Raw genomic sequence first — 17,268 nt, forward strand, 5'->3', positions numbered from 1 at the left:
ACAGAGCGGATTAATGTAATTTGGGTTTTATGTTTCGTCATCACATCCTGCCAGATACCTTTCTCCTGTATCATATTTGGTTATTTTCATGAACAGTGTCCAAAAATATGATTTGTTTGTATCCAAAGGACCTACAGTAAGCTACATGTAAAGGCATTTGCATTTGCCTACTGACTCAGGAAAAAAACGACGTTTAAATAAATAAACACTGTGGACGATCCCACCACTAGTCATGAAGCACAGGGAGGAGAGCAGTGCAGGTTGAAGTCCAAACCCATCTGGCTTAGTCAATCATTCTAAGTCCACAATGTTTTTACATTTAATGCCATTGCAGAAGGGCTGTTCTCCAGTAATATAAGACTGCCCTAAAATAAAATTCTGTAATTGAGAAAAATATGTTTTAATCCATGACTGACTTTTGAAATAGATACACCTTATCCTCAGATCCTGAACATTTCCCTGCAGTGTGACACAATACATCATGTAAATCTGCTTTGAAAAGAGTTCACTGCTTTATGACCATGTCTAATGATCACTTTCACATCGATTGTGTAATGTTTATTTTCAGACTCCTCTATTACAAGGTAACATTGGGGTTTTCCCTTCAAGGTTGGGTTGAATTACAACTGGTAAACCTGGTGGAGGACAGTGTGAAAGCATTGTGATGTTACTGTAGTGACAGAGCATGCACACAAAGTGTAACTGTAAATTCTACTTTTAATCTGAGCCCACATTTATGTGCCTCAGAGCAGGAAATCAGTCCTATTAACCCATGTTTCACAGAGAAATGCATTTCATATTTAACTTTGGATTTTGACTAATGTTTGACACAAGTAAAAACATTTTATCACAATTTTTAAAGCTTTAGTACGTAACTTTTTGATATTAATACACATTACATTCAAGCCATTGCCAAATGAGCAAATTAAGACTATCAGCTCCACACAACTCTCTCTGGATTTCTCAGTATGACTATGTTCAGAAGATTGGGGCGTCCGGTGAATTTACTGCGAGGAAACTCGAGTGAAGATAATGACCTCTTGTGAAGAGTCCATCATGGTTTTTTAATCCTCCGTGTCCTCCTTGGCTACTAGCAGCTGTGTGGAGGAGGGGTGGGGGCCATAGACAGTATATAAGAATGGACCAACAGAGCCCGTTGCTCTGGACGGACACCAGTGAAGGATATTAGAAGCACTTTTCCGGTGAGCGCTAGCGTTACAGCGCAGCCTCCAACTGACAGAGACAACGTAAGTGTGACGTGAGCAACCTATCTGGAAGTTGTAAGTCTTCTGGTAGCTGTGCCAAGAGAAATCTCAATCATTCCCAATCTTACAGAGAAGGAGAGTGTAGGTATATGTAAGGAGATAACATGGGCACAGGCTAATTATTGTTAACTAAAATGCTAGTTAACATTAGTAATTGAACTTAAACAGCTCATGTAAGTCCAAACTGCCTGTGAGCAATCATTAGCCTATTTTTACAAAACCGTCTGCTACGGAGCCATAACGTGAGGTACAAGGTAATGGAGCTTTTTATACATTGTCGTGTTTCTTTAGAAATAAACAATGGACAAATAGAGTCTTCAGATGTAAAGTTATTCGCTGTCAAAGTGATGCCAAAATGAATGGCAGTCAATGGAATGTTAACGGGAGGTGTGTGCTTATTGGCATCAAAATGGCGCCATAGGAGCTACACGTTGTGAGGAGAGGCTTACCCCCTTGGTGGGGGCACGTGCGCAATCACGGAAGGCTTGTATCATGTGGACGTGCTGACAGTTTAGTTGTTATTACTTATAATTCCTTATGGGGGGGCTGGGGGCAGAAACGATGCACTATAGCTTTAAACTAGCAGAAAAGTCATCCTATCTCCTTCAGGTTTTAGGAGAGCTGCGGAGGGCTGCATGTCCCATACTACTTGGTCTTAATGTTTCATGCCACGGCTATAGATATAGCACCCCTTTGGGTAATGCTGTATACAATATTACTGAAAATGACAGAACACAGTGGCAAGATATATCAACATTTATCTTGGTCAAATAACAATTAATAACAATATTAGGATTCCTCTCAGTTTTCAAAAGATATTTTACGTACTTAGAATAAGTGTAACATTATAAAGTGTCCGTCACTGGCCATGCTACAGACCTACAGAGGGGAAAAAAAGACAATGGCTAAGTTAAGGGATGAACAGCTTTTATGAGACAATACCATATTTCATATTTCCACAGACAGATATTGGCAAATGTTATTCAATTCAACAAACCCATCATAATTTAAATACATTCTTAAATACATACATCAAGTTGTGCAGAATTTGTGTTTTATTATAGAATAAACCCTGCATCACCACTACTGTCTAACACTGTGCACGGGGCTTTGCTTCGGTGCAAAACAAAAGCTGCATGAACCCCTTTATTTTTACTCAGATAAATTATTCACATGTCCACTCACACTTTTTTTTAAAACTGCACGTACATAGCTCGGATGAGATTCTGCATTTTCATTGGTCGTTATAAGAAAGCCATAAATAGAGCATACAAAAAAATGTTTGTGTCGTACCAGTTTCTGTATGTTCACAAGCCGGCAGGGCGAATCTGAAGCATTTAGATACCCGCTTGACATGGACACAGTTTGGAAAATAACAGGCCTTCAAGTGATTTCCACCAATGATTCAGTCCTGCAGTAGTGTCAGTGTGAAGGCTATTTCAGCACTAACTCTAGGGGGCGCTTCATTGAACACACACTTTCTCTGATGTTTTCTTTTTTAAAAAGCCATTTTTATCAGTATCAGTTGAGTGTGTTTACATTTCAATGTCATACTTTACTGTATGTTTCTATTATATCTGGCCTCCCAAATTTCTTCCCTATGGTTGGAACCACCAAGGCTTCATCATAGAGTGTATGGAGCTGATGTACCGTCAATGCTAATCAATGCTGCTGCCTCTCCATGGTGATAATGCTGTGTCTTTAAAGCTGAAATCTTCACCTTCGCAGATACTGAGAAACAGGGGCAGAGCCAGATGTTGTAAACATTGGGGGATCAGCCCAAAGGGAAGGGGACCAGGGCCATGCTTCCTTGGGTGAGATTTTCCCCATTTAGAGCAGCTATATGCACTTCTTTTCAAGCCATTTAAAAAAAAAAAAAAACAGACTGCCTAAAAATCTGTACATCATTTGGGAAAAACATGAAAGTTCTGTTCTCCAACATCATTCTGAAACCAGAACACAATTAAATGTTGAGGATTTTCAGTCCTGCCACCTAAAAAAAGGCAAAAACTGTCTGATGTATCTATTTATAAGTTAGGCTACACAACATAGGTAGGGTAGGAATTTGGCGTGAACAGCATTACTAATCTTGAAACCTATTTTTAAGAGAGCTCACAGAATGAATGGCGATATTTCCCCAGTAATACAACTTTTGCTTCATTGATTTGCCGGCCCAGTCAAAGAGAATGAGGGGTTATTTAAGTTATTTTAAAACCCTCAAAGATTTGGGGCTTTTGAGAAAACATTCAGGGCTAGAGCCCCAGAAGCACCCCCGCCTGCTCCACCCCTGCTGAGAGAGCTGAAGCTAAAGTTGATTATCAGTTTCAAGAATGCGCAATTGAGTAGAGAAGCGCTCCGCTTGTAGTTGAAACCAATGTGAGGAACAATCAGGTGTATAAAGTGTGTGTGTGTGTGTGTGTGTGTGTGTGTGTGTGTGTGTGTGTGTGTGTGTGTGTGTGTGTGTGTGTGTGTGTGTGTGTCTGTGACCAGCATATTTGTCCACATCAATTGCACATCAAGTTTGCATCAGCAGGTTTGGAGGTTTATTTAATGTCATAGCAGCAAGTTGTAATGTAAAGTAACAATGACATACACACTTGGAAGACCATCAATGAAGGAAACAAAGTTTGCACAATATATTTTTTTCTTCAGTCACGGTTTATGCTGCCTATTTAATTTCGACCGTTCTGTTATAACATAGTGGGGGGAAAAATATCCCCCGTGGGTTTCATAAAAGTGATGGGAAGCAAACACGTAAAAAAACGCACATGGTGATGCGGGCTAAATATCTGCCATGAGCAAGGAATCAGAACAATTACAGCCACACGAAAATACTATAGCTCCTAATTCAATGATAAAAAATATGTATTTCAATGACAGGCTGACTGTCGTTACTATAACCAATGGTTTTCTCTTCTGAACCTCTGTTTCAGCAAACTGCATGACATGGCACTTATGTAAAAAACAAACAGTGACTGACAAATGAAGATAACATTCACACCGCACAGCTTATCTATTCTCATTCAACTCATTTGAAGGCTGCAGTGATACAGAGAGATACAGTGCACTGTCACTACAATCCTCAAGTCAGTGGATTCAAATACTGCTGCGTCTGAGATATACTTTTGGTGTTTTTGTAGAAAGAAAAACACACATTTAAGGTGCACTTTGACAGGATGGGAAATGGAAAAACACTGTAAGAAAGTCTGAGCTGCTGCTTGTGTTTGACTGCACCCTGCATGTGCATTTCCTCCTTTGTCTTCAATGTGAGTACAATGTGTCAAGACGGCTACATTTTACTGACATTAATGAAACCTTTAATTGTACTTGTAAATGTAAAAGATAACTGACAACAATGACAATCAATACGTGGACTAATGCCTGTTCATCTCTGAGATCACAGCATACTGTACTTCAGTTTAACCAATAATTTGATTATTCAGAGCAGTGTGTACTGAACTACCCAGGCTAGTTGGTTTTATCACGTCTGTAATATATATAAATTTAGCACACCTCTCACAGACACACTGACTATTCAATCGGCTATTAATACAAGTTCTTATTGGGGCTGCGGGGCAACTCCTGAATCTGATATGAATACATATTGGCATATAAAAATACAACAAGCATACCTACAGTATGTCCTGCTGCTCTTCCCTGGTAAAAGGTGTTTCATACAACTACATACTGGTGTACGTATATACACTATGATATTTAATAGTGGCTCCTAATTTGCATATTTTTCGTTTAAATGTCGTAAACATTAATATATTTGAGTGACGATTGTTTTTATTTGTGGATTAATACAAATGTTTTAATTTTACCCATTTCAGTTCAGAGTATTGTTTTATTAGAGCACAGGATTTATTGGTATACATACAAAGATAGGTATATACAATTCATGACTTGAACCATGACAGTTTTACATTTAACTTGCCTTAGATGGAGAGATTCCAATCAGTTTGAACTTCAAATGAAAGACACGGTACAGAGAGGCTTTACTCTCAGTGAACTGCTTCAGGGTTTTACAATTTTGGGCACCAAAACTCTGCAGTGATTGAACATTTCACAGCTGAAATTAATACATTCTGTGGAAAATAAATTGCAGTAATACAGTACAAACAGCAGAGGGGCCATTTGGCTTCTTAATTCATGTTACAGATCAAGGAGTAGTCACTTCTCAGGTATATTTTCCCTCCCACCCCCCAAAAAAAACATCTCTTTCTTCTCATGCTTACTGACAAACCTACTTTGTCAAACTTACCTATGGATTTTCCAAAGTGGACCATGATAGTAAAATACATTTTTTTCCACCTCTCACATTAAATTATTGCAATTCCAATATTGCCCAACTTATTTCAAGAACATCAAAATAAAGGCAAGTTTAACAGGTGCACTAATAGACTTTTTCATGCAATGTTCAGATTTTTGTCATGTATACAAAGGCATTGTGTCACATAGGCTTAGTATTACTTTGAGCATTGCCACTTTGAACACACCTTGGATTAGAATTTGATGGAAAGCTTTTTTTTTGACATGGATCATTGTGGACAAAAAAAATAACAATAATAAGAAAAAAGAAAAGAAAAACGGAAACTAAACTGTAGAATTGGGTATTCATTGACACCAATGAAGTCAGGTGGGTAACACCAGCATTCCATTATATTAACATGATTCAAAGCTAGCCATGTGATGGGATTAAATGTCATTATGATTAGTATACAGATGTGTCAAGTGTCTAAGGTGCACAACTGCCCGGAGTACGCTTACGTGAATGTGACAAATCATAGAGTTCACATTTGCAATAATTTCTTGTTTCCTTTTCCCCCTTTTCTCTCTTTAACAAAGAGAAGAAATAAAAAAGTATATTGCTTCAAAAAACTTTTTTTTTTTTTTTTTTTTTGATTTTGTGAAACATTTCATTCACCTCTTCTCGGGTTTGTCTAGCTAGACAAGAGCATTACATTATCAGTCAAAGATACATACAGAAAGATGCTGTGAATCCAAGAGATTAAACGATCAACAATGGGGACGTGACAGTGACTAATTCCTGGGACCACTTGTTGGGAGTCTGTCTGTCTGGGGCAACCTCCTATCTACCAGCAGGTGGGCACAATGCAAGCACTGATGTATTGCCTGGGTGAAGGGGAGGGGCTGAGAGATTAGTCCGTCACAGTAACAATAGTCAGTCCGAGGACCATGGACCTCAGTGTGTTCCAGCTCTGTGACTGAGGATCAGCAAAACCTAGCTGCACATGCTCTCCATCCATCCCTCCCTCCCACCCACCGCCTCCTACGCCTTTTGTCAGTGAGTAATGTTGAAAAACACAAAAGGGGGCTCCTCATTTGCTCTTTCCAGACGTGCTGGAGCCCCCTGCCCCGCCCTCCATTTTGTCGGCAATTTCGGACGTGTCTAACTTCTCTGAGCCATCCCCTTTCTCTGACCTCTCCTTCTCAGACCTCTCCTCCCCTTCGGCGAGCTCGGACCTCTCGGACCTGGCGTCTGCGTCCCCCTCCGACTTCTCCTTCCTCTCCGAGTGGTCGGGGTCCATGGACGAGGTTCCCGGCTTGTCCCACGTGCCCATGGCCTCATGCTCAGCTATACAGGTGGTGATGTTTGAAGTCCAAGCCTTCAGGTCCTCCTACAGAGACCAGCAAATGACACACTTCAAGGAGTTTCTTTCTTATGTAATCTTTCTCTTTTGCATGTTTTTCATATTGGGTTTTCGAACTTTTAAACCATTTCATCATTAAAGACACAAAATTTAGCCTGAAATAGAGAAGAGAAACCAATTCCAACTGTTGAAATTCCACTTATTAGAACAAACTGATTTCAGTAGTCAGTAGAAACTGGTGGGTGGACAGAGATGGGATATGTTACCAGAACACAGAATGCCAAAATTGAAATAACTATGACCATGAAAGAGTGTTTACATCAGCCATTTGTGTTTTGGGGCTGCTTTCTCACTGTCTTACAGTTCACTTTCATAAATCAACCCCACCAGTTGCTCAATGAGAGGATTCCCCAACGTAGGGGTCAGGAACCATCTGAGCTAAATCTGATGACTACTGGGGCAGGAACCAAGAAAAACCTAAGTTCTGCAACAAAGATCTGTTTTAATTTTTAGACTTTTTTCTAAACTTTGAACTGAATTATTGCATAATTTTAAATCTTTGGGCCTCTAAACTGTCATTAAAATGACACCATCTGAGAAGTCGTAAGGGATATGTCTTTTTGGTGGAACTGCTAACAACTCATAGACATAGTATTCTAAAAGTCCAACATATTTTTTTTAAACTTAAAATCCTAATCCCAGAGATAACTTGGAACTATCCGTAAAATAAGGAGTAGTGTCTGATTTTAACCCAAACTGTGATCTTTTTCTTAATTTGACCCTCAGGACTGGATTGTTCATACCCCAAGGTCTCCTGACACTCACTGTCAGTCAAAGTAATGCAGTCCTTTATCAAGGGGTTTGCACTTGAAAATTGAGTATTCTTTTTTCCAGTTTTCACCATACGTTTACTCGTATAGACTATTTTCTGGCTCTTTGTCTGCGTGTAAACACAATGCTATCATGCTATCTGACCATGCTATAGTCCCACGGACATCTATTTTAATAATTCCATTAGCGTGCAAGCTCTGTGGCATCTGAACATGCGCTTGCTCACAAATGAGGACTGTATGGGCTTTGTCTTATAGCAAATTGACCTTTCTGAGTGAGTCTAAACAAGGCTTTGGATGTTGTCGCCTCTCTCCTGTGGGAGACGTCGATGGCTGTATTAGAGGATAAATAATTTTATACACAGGCTATGAGAATAAATTTAGGAAGGAAAAGCTGAACCAAGCTGGCACAACAAATATCTCAACTTGATAATATGTATGCTTCCTCTCAATGCCCTGATGTATACAAAGAGCAGTTGTTGCTACAGGCAGAGTTTGATGTTCTTATGACACATCCCTCTACTGAGCTCCTGCTTCAGGCAAGATCAAAGCTTCTTGAACACAGCAATAAGGCCAGGAAACTACTGGCGCACCAGTCACTTCAGGCATCATCTTCCCATGAAATTCTCTAAATTCAAACTAGTTAAGGTATAATGACAGATCCTTTGGAAATGAATTAGGTATTTAAGGAAGCTAACATGTCTCTTTACTCACCTTATCCTAATTCTACCCCTCCTAACTTCAACTTAGTTTTTTGATGGAGTAGATATCCCTTCTATTGAACAAACTACTGTAGCTAAAATTAGAGAAAACAATCACTATTGAACAACTAAATGCTTCTATGGCATCCCTACAAAGTGGGAAGAGGCCAGGACCAGATGTTCATCTGTCTGAGTTCTATAAGAAAGTTAGCCATTAGCTGTTCATTTACTGTACATTTAATTCTGATTGCCTTTCCCAAACTCTTACTAAAGCTCTTAATGAAAAAAAAGAAACCTCTACCTCTTACCGGGCAATAAGTTTGCTTGATGTTGACCTTACATTATTGTCAAAACTGGTGGCTTTATGCTGGAATCTATCATCCCATCTATTATTTCACCAGGTGCAGAAAAAGCTTATGACAGAGTAGAATGGGACTACCTCTTTCACACAGAAATTTGGCTTTAAGAAAACTTATTTCATGGGTTAAGTTGCTCTATCACTGCAAGCTTCAATTAGCACAAACAATATTCACTCTGAATATTTTTGTCTTTATTACTTCACTAGACATGGTTGTCCTTTGAGTCCCCTACTATTTGCAATTGCCATTGAATCCTTGTCAATCTAACCCTCATATTGAAGAACAGAACTGAAGGTCTCTCTTTATGCAGATGACTAGGTTTTATACACTTCCAACTTCTTTACCAGACGTGAGGTTTTATTATTGGACAAATATCTGGTTTTATTATTGGGCTAGCAACATCAGGATTTTAACTGTATGAGGCCTTTGATCCCCCTGCCCCAATGTGGCTGGTACTAGAGGCCAACTCCTCCAAGTCGGTGTCACTGAAGGCTCTTATACATGCTCCTATTCACTCGTTTATTTCTCCTTGTATCAAGACATGGTTAACAACTCAAGATCTGAGGGGGCAGTTTATGCGACACTTTGGCCTCCAGTCATTTTATACAGTATCTATGCTCTGGTATTTGCTAATCATGTTTTTCCTATCCCTCGTAAACAATGCCTTCTTGGTATGCTCAAATTTAGGGCTCAAGACCTTTAGAGATGTGTATCTTGATAATGTCTTTGCATCCTTTCAGCAGGTCTCAAATAAGTTTTCATTTCCTAAACAGTTTTTTAGATATTTACAGGTTTTCAGTTGAGTATCGATATTGCTTTAACCTCATTGGAACCTGAACATTTAATATTACTCCCTACCATTGTCGCTCTTCATACTAGGTCATCTTACAGCGCTGCGGTCGAGCAGTTGCTCTGCCCTGTGCGTCCCATTCAGACTCTACAGGGTGCCCTGTGTATCGGTATCTGATGCTGAGGGCACTGACCAAGTATCAGTATGTTGATGAGTTAGGAGTGAGAACGGCTTGCTAATTTTGACCACCTGGAAATCCGCAACAGCTCTATTTCAAAAGCGTTGGATAAGATATTTCTTATCAGATTGGAAAAATATTCAGCTTCTATTAGTGGTTTATCCAATAAATGTAATGACATTTGGGGTCCTTTTTTCCATATGTCAAAAGGTTAAATTCCCCTCATAGGGAGCTAGTTTGGGAGTGTGGGGGTTGTGGTACTACAGAGCCCTGTACTATGAAGCAAGATTTGGCGTTAACGAGGTAACTTCAGGTTCAATGGAGGGTTTTGTGTATCACGACGGTGGATCACTTGTTACTGGGTTACATTGCCATGGTAACTTATGCTGAACACCTAACCTGCTCCGGAGCAGGTTATGTCGGAGATTAGAGAGCAACCAGTGTAAAAGCACCGCTTACTGACCAATCAATACTCGATTGATAACGGCATCACCGTTCTTAGACGATCAGGTGGAACTCGGTACACTGAGAGAGAGAGGTGCGCTCAGGAAAGTTAAAACATTTAGAGACCGACAATCCCGTTAACATTCCCTGATGGGTATTTTTATGAAAGATATAGATTTTCAGTGGATAGAATTACGTATCTTTGTCGGCTCCTTGAGCCGTATGTTGCCAATGCGCACATCGTTTTTTGTTTTTATATTTGTTTTATTTGCTCTCACGATCGCTTACCACTGCCAGGGCTGAAACTGATAATATAATAGGCTAAAGCAATGACAGTTTATGGAAAGCAAAAGTGTAATTATGGTCAGAGCTTGTGCCTGACTGATGGGGAAGCGATATTGATAAGCGTTAGCGTCGGCTTTTTTTGCCAGCTTTCCTTCCTGCGTAAAAAAAATTGTCTGTGTTCTTCATATTTATGTAGAATTATAGTTTGCTCATCTTATGTAAAATATGCGGCTCTGGTAGATGTTTGCGATTGGTCGTGCTGTGCAAACACCGCTTCTTTTATGTGAACTTGCACGTCACTGAATTGGGAAACTGGGTTGATTGAACTAGTTGTTAACCACCGTCGTGACACAGTTTATGCCAGGTAACTAAAAGAAATCCAGGGCATGTTGGTCTTGATTCGTAGTACAGGCCTCAAGTCTTTATATGTCTACAATACAATGTCTGATGTTGTTTTCCATTTTCCTGGGTTCTTGATATGAATTTTGCATAATTCTTTTCCTCCATTTTGGTTTGTACTGTTTGTTGTTATGTTTGAATGATCCTGTTTTTGTCTGTATTTTTTTAAAATGCTACTCTACAGGAATTGTAACTGGGACACAATATTCAGTTTGTATGTATTTTGTCATAATCCAGCACGTTAGTTTCTATTGGCCTCCAGGCCGGTGTGGGTGTGGCCTACCTAAATTACAGGGCTGAAAGCAGCTGTGAAAGAGCCAGCAGGTAAGGACTGTGTTCCTGATTTAACTGGCTACCTTCGAGTTTATGATTTAACTGACTACCCTCGAGTTTATGTCAGTGTTATGTCCATGTTTTGAATGTCAAAGAAATGAACTGTCACTTGAGGAACGGGCTATTTGGCACCGAAGCTGGGGACACGCCAAGCCGATGAACGCCAGGTGGGCCTCAAACCCTTAACTTCAGTCCGGCGGCTAAGCATTTAGCTTTTCTTAGTATCATATGTGCGGGAAAAACCAAGCTCTGTTATAATCCCTAGACGTAACAAGAGTAATCAAGTTCCCAGGGTTGGTTATTCCGTGACGTGTATATTGTATGCTCCTCAGTCATTGAATCTGAGTCTGTTGAAAAGTCCCAATAAACAAAATTAGAATATAAATGTGTGTGTGTGTGTGTGTGTGTGTGTGTGTGTGTGTGTGTGTGTGTGTGTGTGTGTGTGTGTGTGTGTTCATGGTAATGAAGAAACATGTCACACAGTGCACCAGTGGGGCTGACAGACAATGGCGCTCTATAGCACAGAGGATTGAGATGTATCAGGCTTTGGATACACACAAAATACTTTTAATAGGATTTGTTGACAAAATCACCAGACTTTTCCTTTGACATTACAAAATATGTGTCTGCAACAAACCTAAATCATAAGTATATTTCAATGTGTAGACATCTCTTATTTGCCCTTAGAGGTGTAGTCTTTCATGGACTGCTTATTTGGCACACAGGAGGTCTAAAGTAAGCAAAGTGGATTATGTCCTAATGTCTGCTCATCTTTAACATGCCTCAAATATGAATGTTCTTACCTCATCTTTTGCATGGAATGCAAAGTTGATTCCATCGTTTATTCTGTTGCAGAAAAAAATCAACAGTGATTGTCAGTTTCTCATGCACTGCAATGCCTTTTATATGTCTAATAAATAATAATATTGCCCGTGTTTAATATTCTGTGCTTTGAAATTTGATAAAATAGGGAATAATGTTTTTTAAATGTAAAACATTACACTTGAAAATCCCTCAGTAAAATTACAATTTAAAATCACAATTTCTGCCAATAATATTTGCCAAAATAGAAAATCTCTTACTGAAGAATGAAGACATTCTTCTTCTTCTTGTATCCCATTGAAGGATCAAATGTGCAGTTACTAAGGTCTACAGGAGGCTCTTCATTGTATGTCGTGGCGTGGTTCCGAGCATCCTTGTAGAAGGTCAGTTGTCCCTCTTTCAGCACACAATATACGTTCACCCAGGACTTGCTGTAAAATTAAAATGACACAGGAAGCAGATCTTAACACATTAAGATTGAATACATTTCTGGACATAACTTGGGCCAGTTGGATGTATTATGATGTATTATATTAAAGGAGACCTATTTTACTCATTTTCAGGTTCATACTTGTATTTTGTGTTTACATGTTTTAATGTTTAAAAGAACAATGTTTTTTCTGGCCATGGCTGCTGCACCTGTATTTACCGTCTGCCTGAGATGCTCTGTTCCTAGATTGGGGAAAGATTAACAACATTTGCAACAAAGATTTTAGGTTTGACGTCAGCATGTAGATACATGTAGCAGTGTATGTAATGTAAACACTGCGAAAGTGTGCCTGCCTGGAGCAGATAATCATAAAACCGGCCCATATGACGTCATTCCCAGCCGAGAGTAGAAAAAAACTGTTAAAACCAGAGCGTTCAGAACATTATAAAATCTGATGGTGCAGGGATTTATTTTAAATCCATTTGCTTCATTATTTAAAGCTTTGGCCACATTTAATATGAACAACTGACATTGTAACATTATAAGATATGACAGAAAATACGGAGAAGCAAATAGGTCTCCTTTAAAGATGGACACAACACCTAACAATAATTACATTTTTGTGTCCAGTTGACTCATGATATTGTGCTGGAAGCTACTATTATGGGGGAAAAAAAATCAGCATCCCCACCAGTTGATGATCCATGTAAATAAACAGCATTGCTGTGTTGCAGTGTAGAGCTAGTACGCCAGAATCAAATAAAAATCAGGAAAGAGCTTCTAATGTCAGCCTAAACTCTGACAGCTTCCAGAGTCAACTTCCACACAGTGGGGAAATACAACACAGTGGTTGTGCTAGTTGTGACCAGAGCTTTTATTTACCTAACTCCACAAATTACTCTAGTTCATAATGCACTCCTTGGCCTTGAAAGTAAAGACTACTACTGTAGGTTGTAAACTAGTTAACACTTGCTTGCACATGCTAACACTTGCATCTTATGTTAGAGCAGATAAATACACAGTTTTATCCATTCCTTACACGTTTGCTCTTGTGTTTCTGGAAAGGTTTAAAAAGACACCACTAAACTTTTTAAATGGCGAGTATCACTCTTGATGGCGCCCAATGGACACTGCTTCAGCATGTGGAGAAATCCAAAGCTTGACATGCCTATTTACGGTGGGTAAGCTATGATTGGACAATCGCTGTTAAAGGGGGTTAGGGGATAGGGTTTACGATGAATTTTAAGCTGTATGGTTTTTATCAGTAGTGGTTGTACCTGTTTGGGCTTCTCTGCTGAGCTTCAAGGTCAGATGCGGTGGCCTTTTTGCGGTAGAGGAAGCCTTCGTTTTGGGCAGTGTGTGAAGGCGGCTGAGGTGTCGTTGGGGCACCAGTAGCTGGAGCTGAGCGAGAACGTCGCGTCTCCTCAGGCTCCTTTGGACGGGGCCTCCTCCTTGGTTTGGGACGGTCTCGGGCACGAGGGCGTCCGTCAAAACGAGTCACAGGTGCCGAGAGGCTGCTTCCAGGGCGATAAGGCTCTCCTCGTGCCTGAGAAAGTAGAATAAAGAGAATGTGACACCAAGTCACACAAGAATGAACATACACAAAACTGTTGTGATATACTGTATGTAATCTAACTCACATTTGCTGCCTCTCTCTCCTGGACCTGTTCTACAATCTCTGCCATGGTAGATCTCTTGTCCCTGCAGCGACAACAGACATGAGTCACCCAAACAGAAAACACAATCATTATGTGACCTTAAAATGAATTAGGATCACGCTGGACAGTGCTGATTAGGCAAATTTAGTAAAGATCATTTGAATTTCACTGTCGCCAGCACAGCTCATTCACATACCCTGAGCGTTTGTCAGATCCCTCTTTCACAGAGCCCTCCAGGTCACTCGAGTCCTGTCTCTGCAGCCTCTGCTTGCTGCTCCCCTCCTGTTCGCTGGACGACTGCCTCTCCAGGCGCCTCCGGTAGCGCTCCTGACGCACAATCAGTGGCAGTTCGTTCAGCCTGGCCTGGATCTCTTGTTCGCTGGAGGTCTGTCTACCCAGCTTGTACTCCCTCTCTCGCCTGAGATGGTCCATCTGAGGATCAGAGCGGCTGCCACGGGGATCCCTCTGCAGACGGCCGTGGAGGAGCTCCAGCCCTGACTCTGGCCCCACCATGTCCGCCATTGGGATGTCCCCAAACTGTTCCCGCTGCACTCTGCTGGCCTCTAGAAGGGGGTTTACAGCCTTGTGGATGTGGTTGATCCTGGGTTGCATAAAGTCAGCTTTCAGGTGCTGCCATGCATATGCCATTTTAGGGTCCATGATGCCACCACTCTGCACCAGGTATCCAGAACTGCCCAGACTTCCACTGCTGTAATGATTTTGTGCCAGAAAGCCTGAGCTACCCAATCCCCCACTGCTCTGATAATTCTGCGCTAGGTATCCAGAGCTCACCACATTAGGCTGTTGTGCTAAATACCCAGTGCTCCCCATATTAGGCTGTTGTGCCAAATACCCAGTGCTCCCCATATTAGGCTGTTGTGCCAAATACCCAGTGCTCCCCATATTAGGCTGTTGTGCCAAATACCCAGTGCTTCCCATATTAGGCTGTTGTGCCAAATATCCTGTACTTCCTAAATTAGGCTGATGTCCCAAGTATCCAGAACTGCCCATATTTTGTTGAGGCAGAAAGCAAGGGCTTCCCATACCTCCACTGCTTGGCTGTTGAGCTATGTTACCTGAACTTCCTAACCTGCCACTGCCTAGATGGTTTTGCGTACCACCCACACACCCAGTAGTCAGTCCAAAGTACCCGGAGCTCTCTGCACTGCTAGCAGTTTGATGGTTTATCCCAAGGTAAGTAGAAGTGTCTGCTCCACCACTCTGGGAGGTCAGCGCCGAGAAACCGGAATCACTTCCACCTCCAGCCGCCTGGTGGTTCATCCCAAGGTACGAGGAGCTCACCAGCTTCCCACTGCAATGCTGTTCCAGTCCTTGGTAGCCTGATCCATTTATAACTGGCTTGTAGCTGGCTAGAGTTGAGGACAACCTCTGGGTTGAAGGGGTGGCACCCAGATCCAGCCTGGTCTGTATGGGTTTGGGTTCTATATGCGCCTGTACCGTCTGCCTCAAGAAAGATGAGGTAGCACTTGCTGCGGGAACACTGGGAGTCAGACATGATAATGGGAACATCCTTCGGCTGGAGAGTGGGGTTGTCTTTTTCTCCTCCTCTTTTTTCTTCTCAGCCTAAAGAGAGAGTTAACTAAATAACTAATAGCACTACTTAAACCCAAATAAAACCAGAAATCAAAAACGGGTCCAATAAAATGGGGGTACAACAAGTTATCAGGAATTATTTGCTCATTTTATTATTGCCTACTAAGCAATGTAGCATGAAAGGCAGATGGGGTGCAGTGAAAAAGGGTACACAACATGCAGTAAACGTCATGAGACAGATTCGAGCCCATAACGGTGCAACCTCATGGCATGCGCCCATGCCTGCTAAGCAAACACAACATCCCAAGGTCACGTTTTTTTTTTTTTTTTTTCCTGTAGCAGCATTAAATTGCGACTCCACCAAACTGATTAAACATTTATCTACAGTCAAGCTTACTGCGGAAAGCTGGCGGAGAGAGCTGAAGCGTTCTTTCCAGGTTACAGCAGCCTTGCGGAAGGCCTCGTGGCGAAGGATGAGTTGCTCAACCTCGTCTGTTTGCGCCCGGGCCCCTCCCTCTGGCTCCTTGGAGGTGATCAGCGGCTCCTTGGCCTTCAGCCAGGCTTCCGCCTTTACCGTCTCCTGGGCAAACTGGAAATGTTCCTGCTCTGGAGGTGACAGCAAACCAACAGCATGGTTACACCAATGCACACTCGAGTAGAAATCCATTACATGCTTGTGTACATTATGGTGATATTTATGTGAGAGATCATAGCGGATGTGTATTGTATCATTTCAGTCACGTTCAGAGTGAGTGTGTAATGTTGGCGCAAACAATAAGCTTCATTCATGATTAATGATAAAAGGACAAAGTGGAAAAAACATTTATAGTGTAAACCCATTTGACATTTAACATAGTGTTATGTTAAGCTGCTTCTGCTCTGATGTAGTCATCTACTGAGGTACTCACTGTGCTGTAACCTTTCCTGGTGTCTGTCCCATTTTTCGACAAGATCCCTCTGCTTAGCCAGAAGACTGTCCAGCTTCTCTTTTATCTGTGGTGACAGACAGATTGCAGTCATGACCACAACAACCCAACAACATATAGCTGAATCAAGTCATTTTATGGTTATAAATTATTTTGTGACAGAGACAGAGCGCAGTCCCGCCCCCTCCGGGGGAAACAACTCTCCGCTCTCCATTGACTTGACTGTGCCTCCTTGTCGATTCTGTCTGCTAGCAAACAGAAAAATGCCTAAAAGCTGCTGCGTTGTGATATGCACGTAGACATGTAAATAATCCATAATACAAGTTTTTATAAGCTGTCGAACCAAAAACTAAGTGGATACAGACGTGAAAAATAAGCAAGACGAATAAGAAGACAGTGGGATTTTTCTGACACTAAGCTAATGTTAAGCCGTTACGTGTGCGCTGTGCAGCAAGCATTTTGTTACCAAGTCAAATATCCAAATGTCAGTTTTAGGCTAATTATATTTCTGTAAGTAAAACTAAAGCATGTTTGTACACAGTATGCAACTTCTGTTATAGGGGAATGTGGAAAAATTGGAATGCTATAGCATTAAGTTTGCAAGTGCCTTAATTAGCTTGCTAATACACAGCTAACATTAGCTTACTAACAGCTAACTTGCCCTCTCTGGTAGACATAG

The 17,268-nt window shown here is 41.1% G+C and overlaps 1 protein-coding gene across 1 annotated transcript in view; it reads right to left on the minus strand.

The window, feature by feature from the left end:
• Positions 1-6,577: 6,577 nt before the first annotated feature.
• The window catches only part of sptbn4a (spectrin, beta, non-erythrocytic 4a), a 42,223-nt gene continuing 31,532 nt past the window's right edge, over positions 6,578-17,268 (minus strand). Inside the window, exons 12-19 of the mRNA XM_028595848.1 lie at positions 16,572-16,656; positions 16,061-16,269; positions 14,306-15,693; positions 14,092-14,152; positions 13,729-13,997; positions 12,282-12,452; positions 12,003-12,045; positions 6,578-6,907 (exon numbers count right to left, since the gene is read on the minus strand). Of these exons, the coding sequence (XP_028451649.1) occupies positions 6,608-6,907; positions 12,003-12,045; positions 12,282-12,452; positions 13,729-13,997; positions 14,092-14,152; positions 14,306-15,693; positions 16,061-16,269; positions 16,572-16,656 (2,526 nt within the window). The 3' untranslated portion in view covers positions 6,578-6,607. The remainder of the gene's footprint in view (positions 6,908-12,002; positions 12,046-12,281; positions 12,453-13,728; positions 13,998-14,091; positions 14,153-14,305; positions 15,694-16,060; positions 16,270-16,571; positions 16,657-17,268) is intronic.

The sequence above is a fragment of the Perca flavescens genome, chromosome 13 (assembly GCF_004354835.1).
Source record: "Perca flavescens isolate YP-PL-M2 chromosome 13, PFLA_1.0, whole genome shotgun sequence".
Lineage (NCBI taxonomy): Eukaryota > Metazoa > Chordata > Actinopteri > Perciformes > Percidae > Perca > Perca flavescens.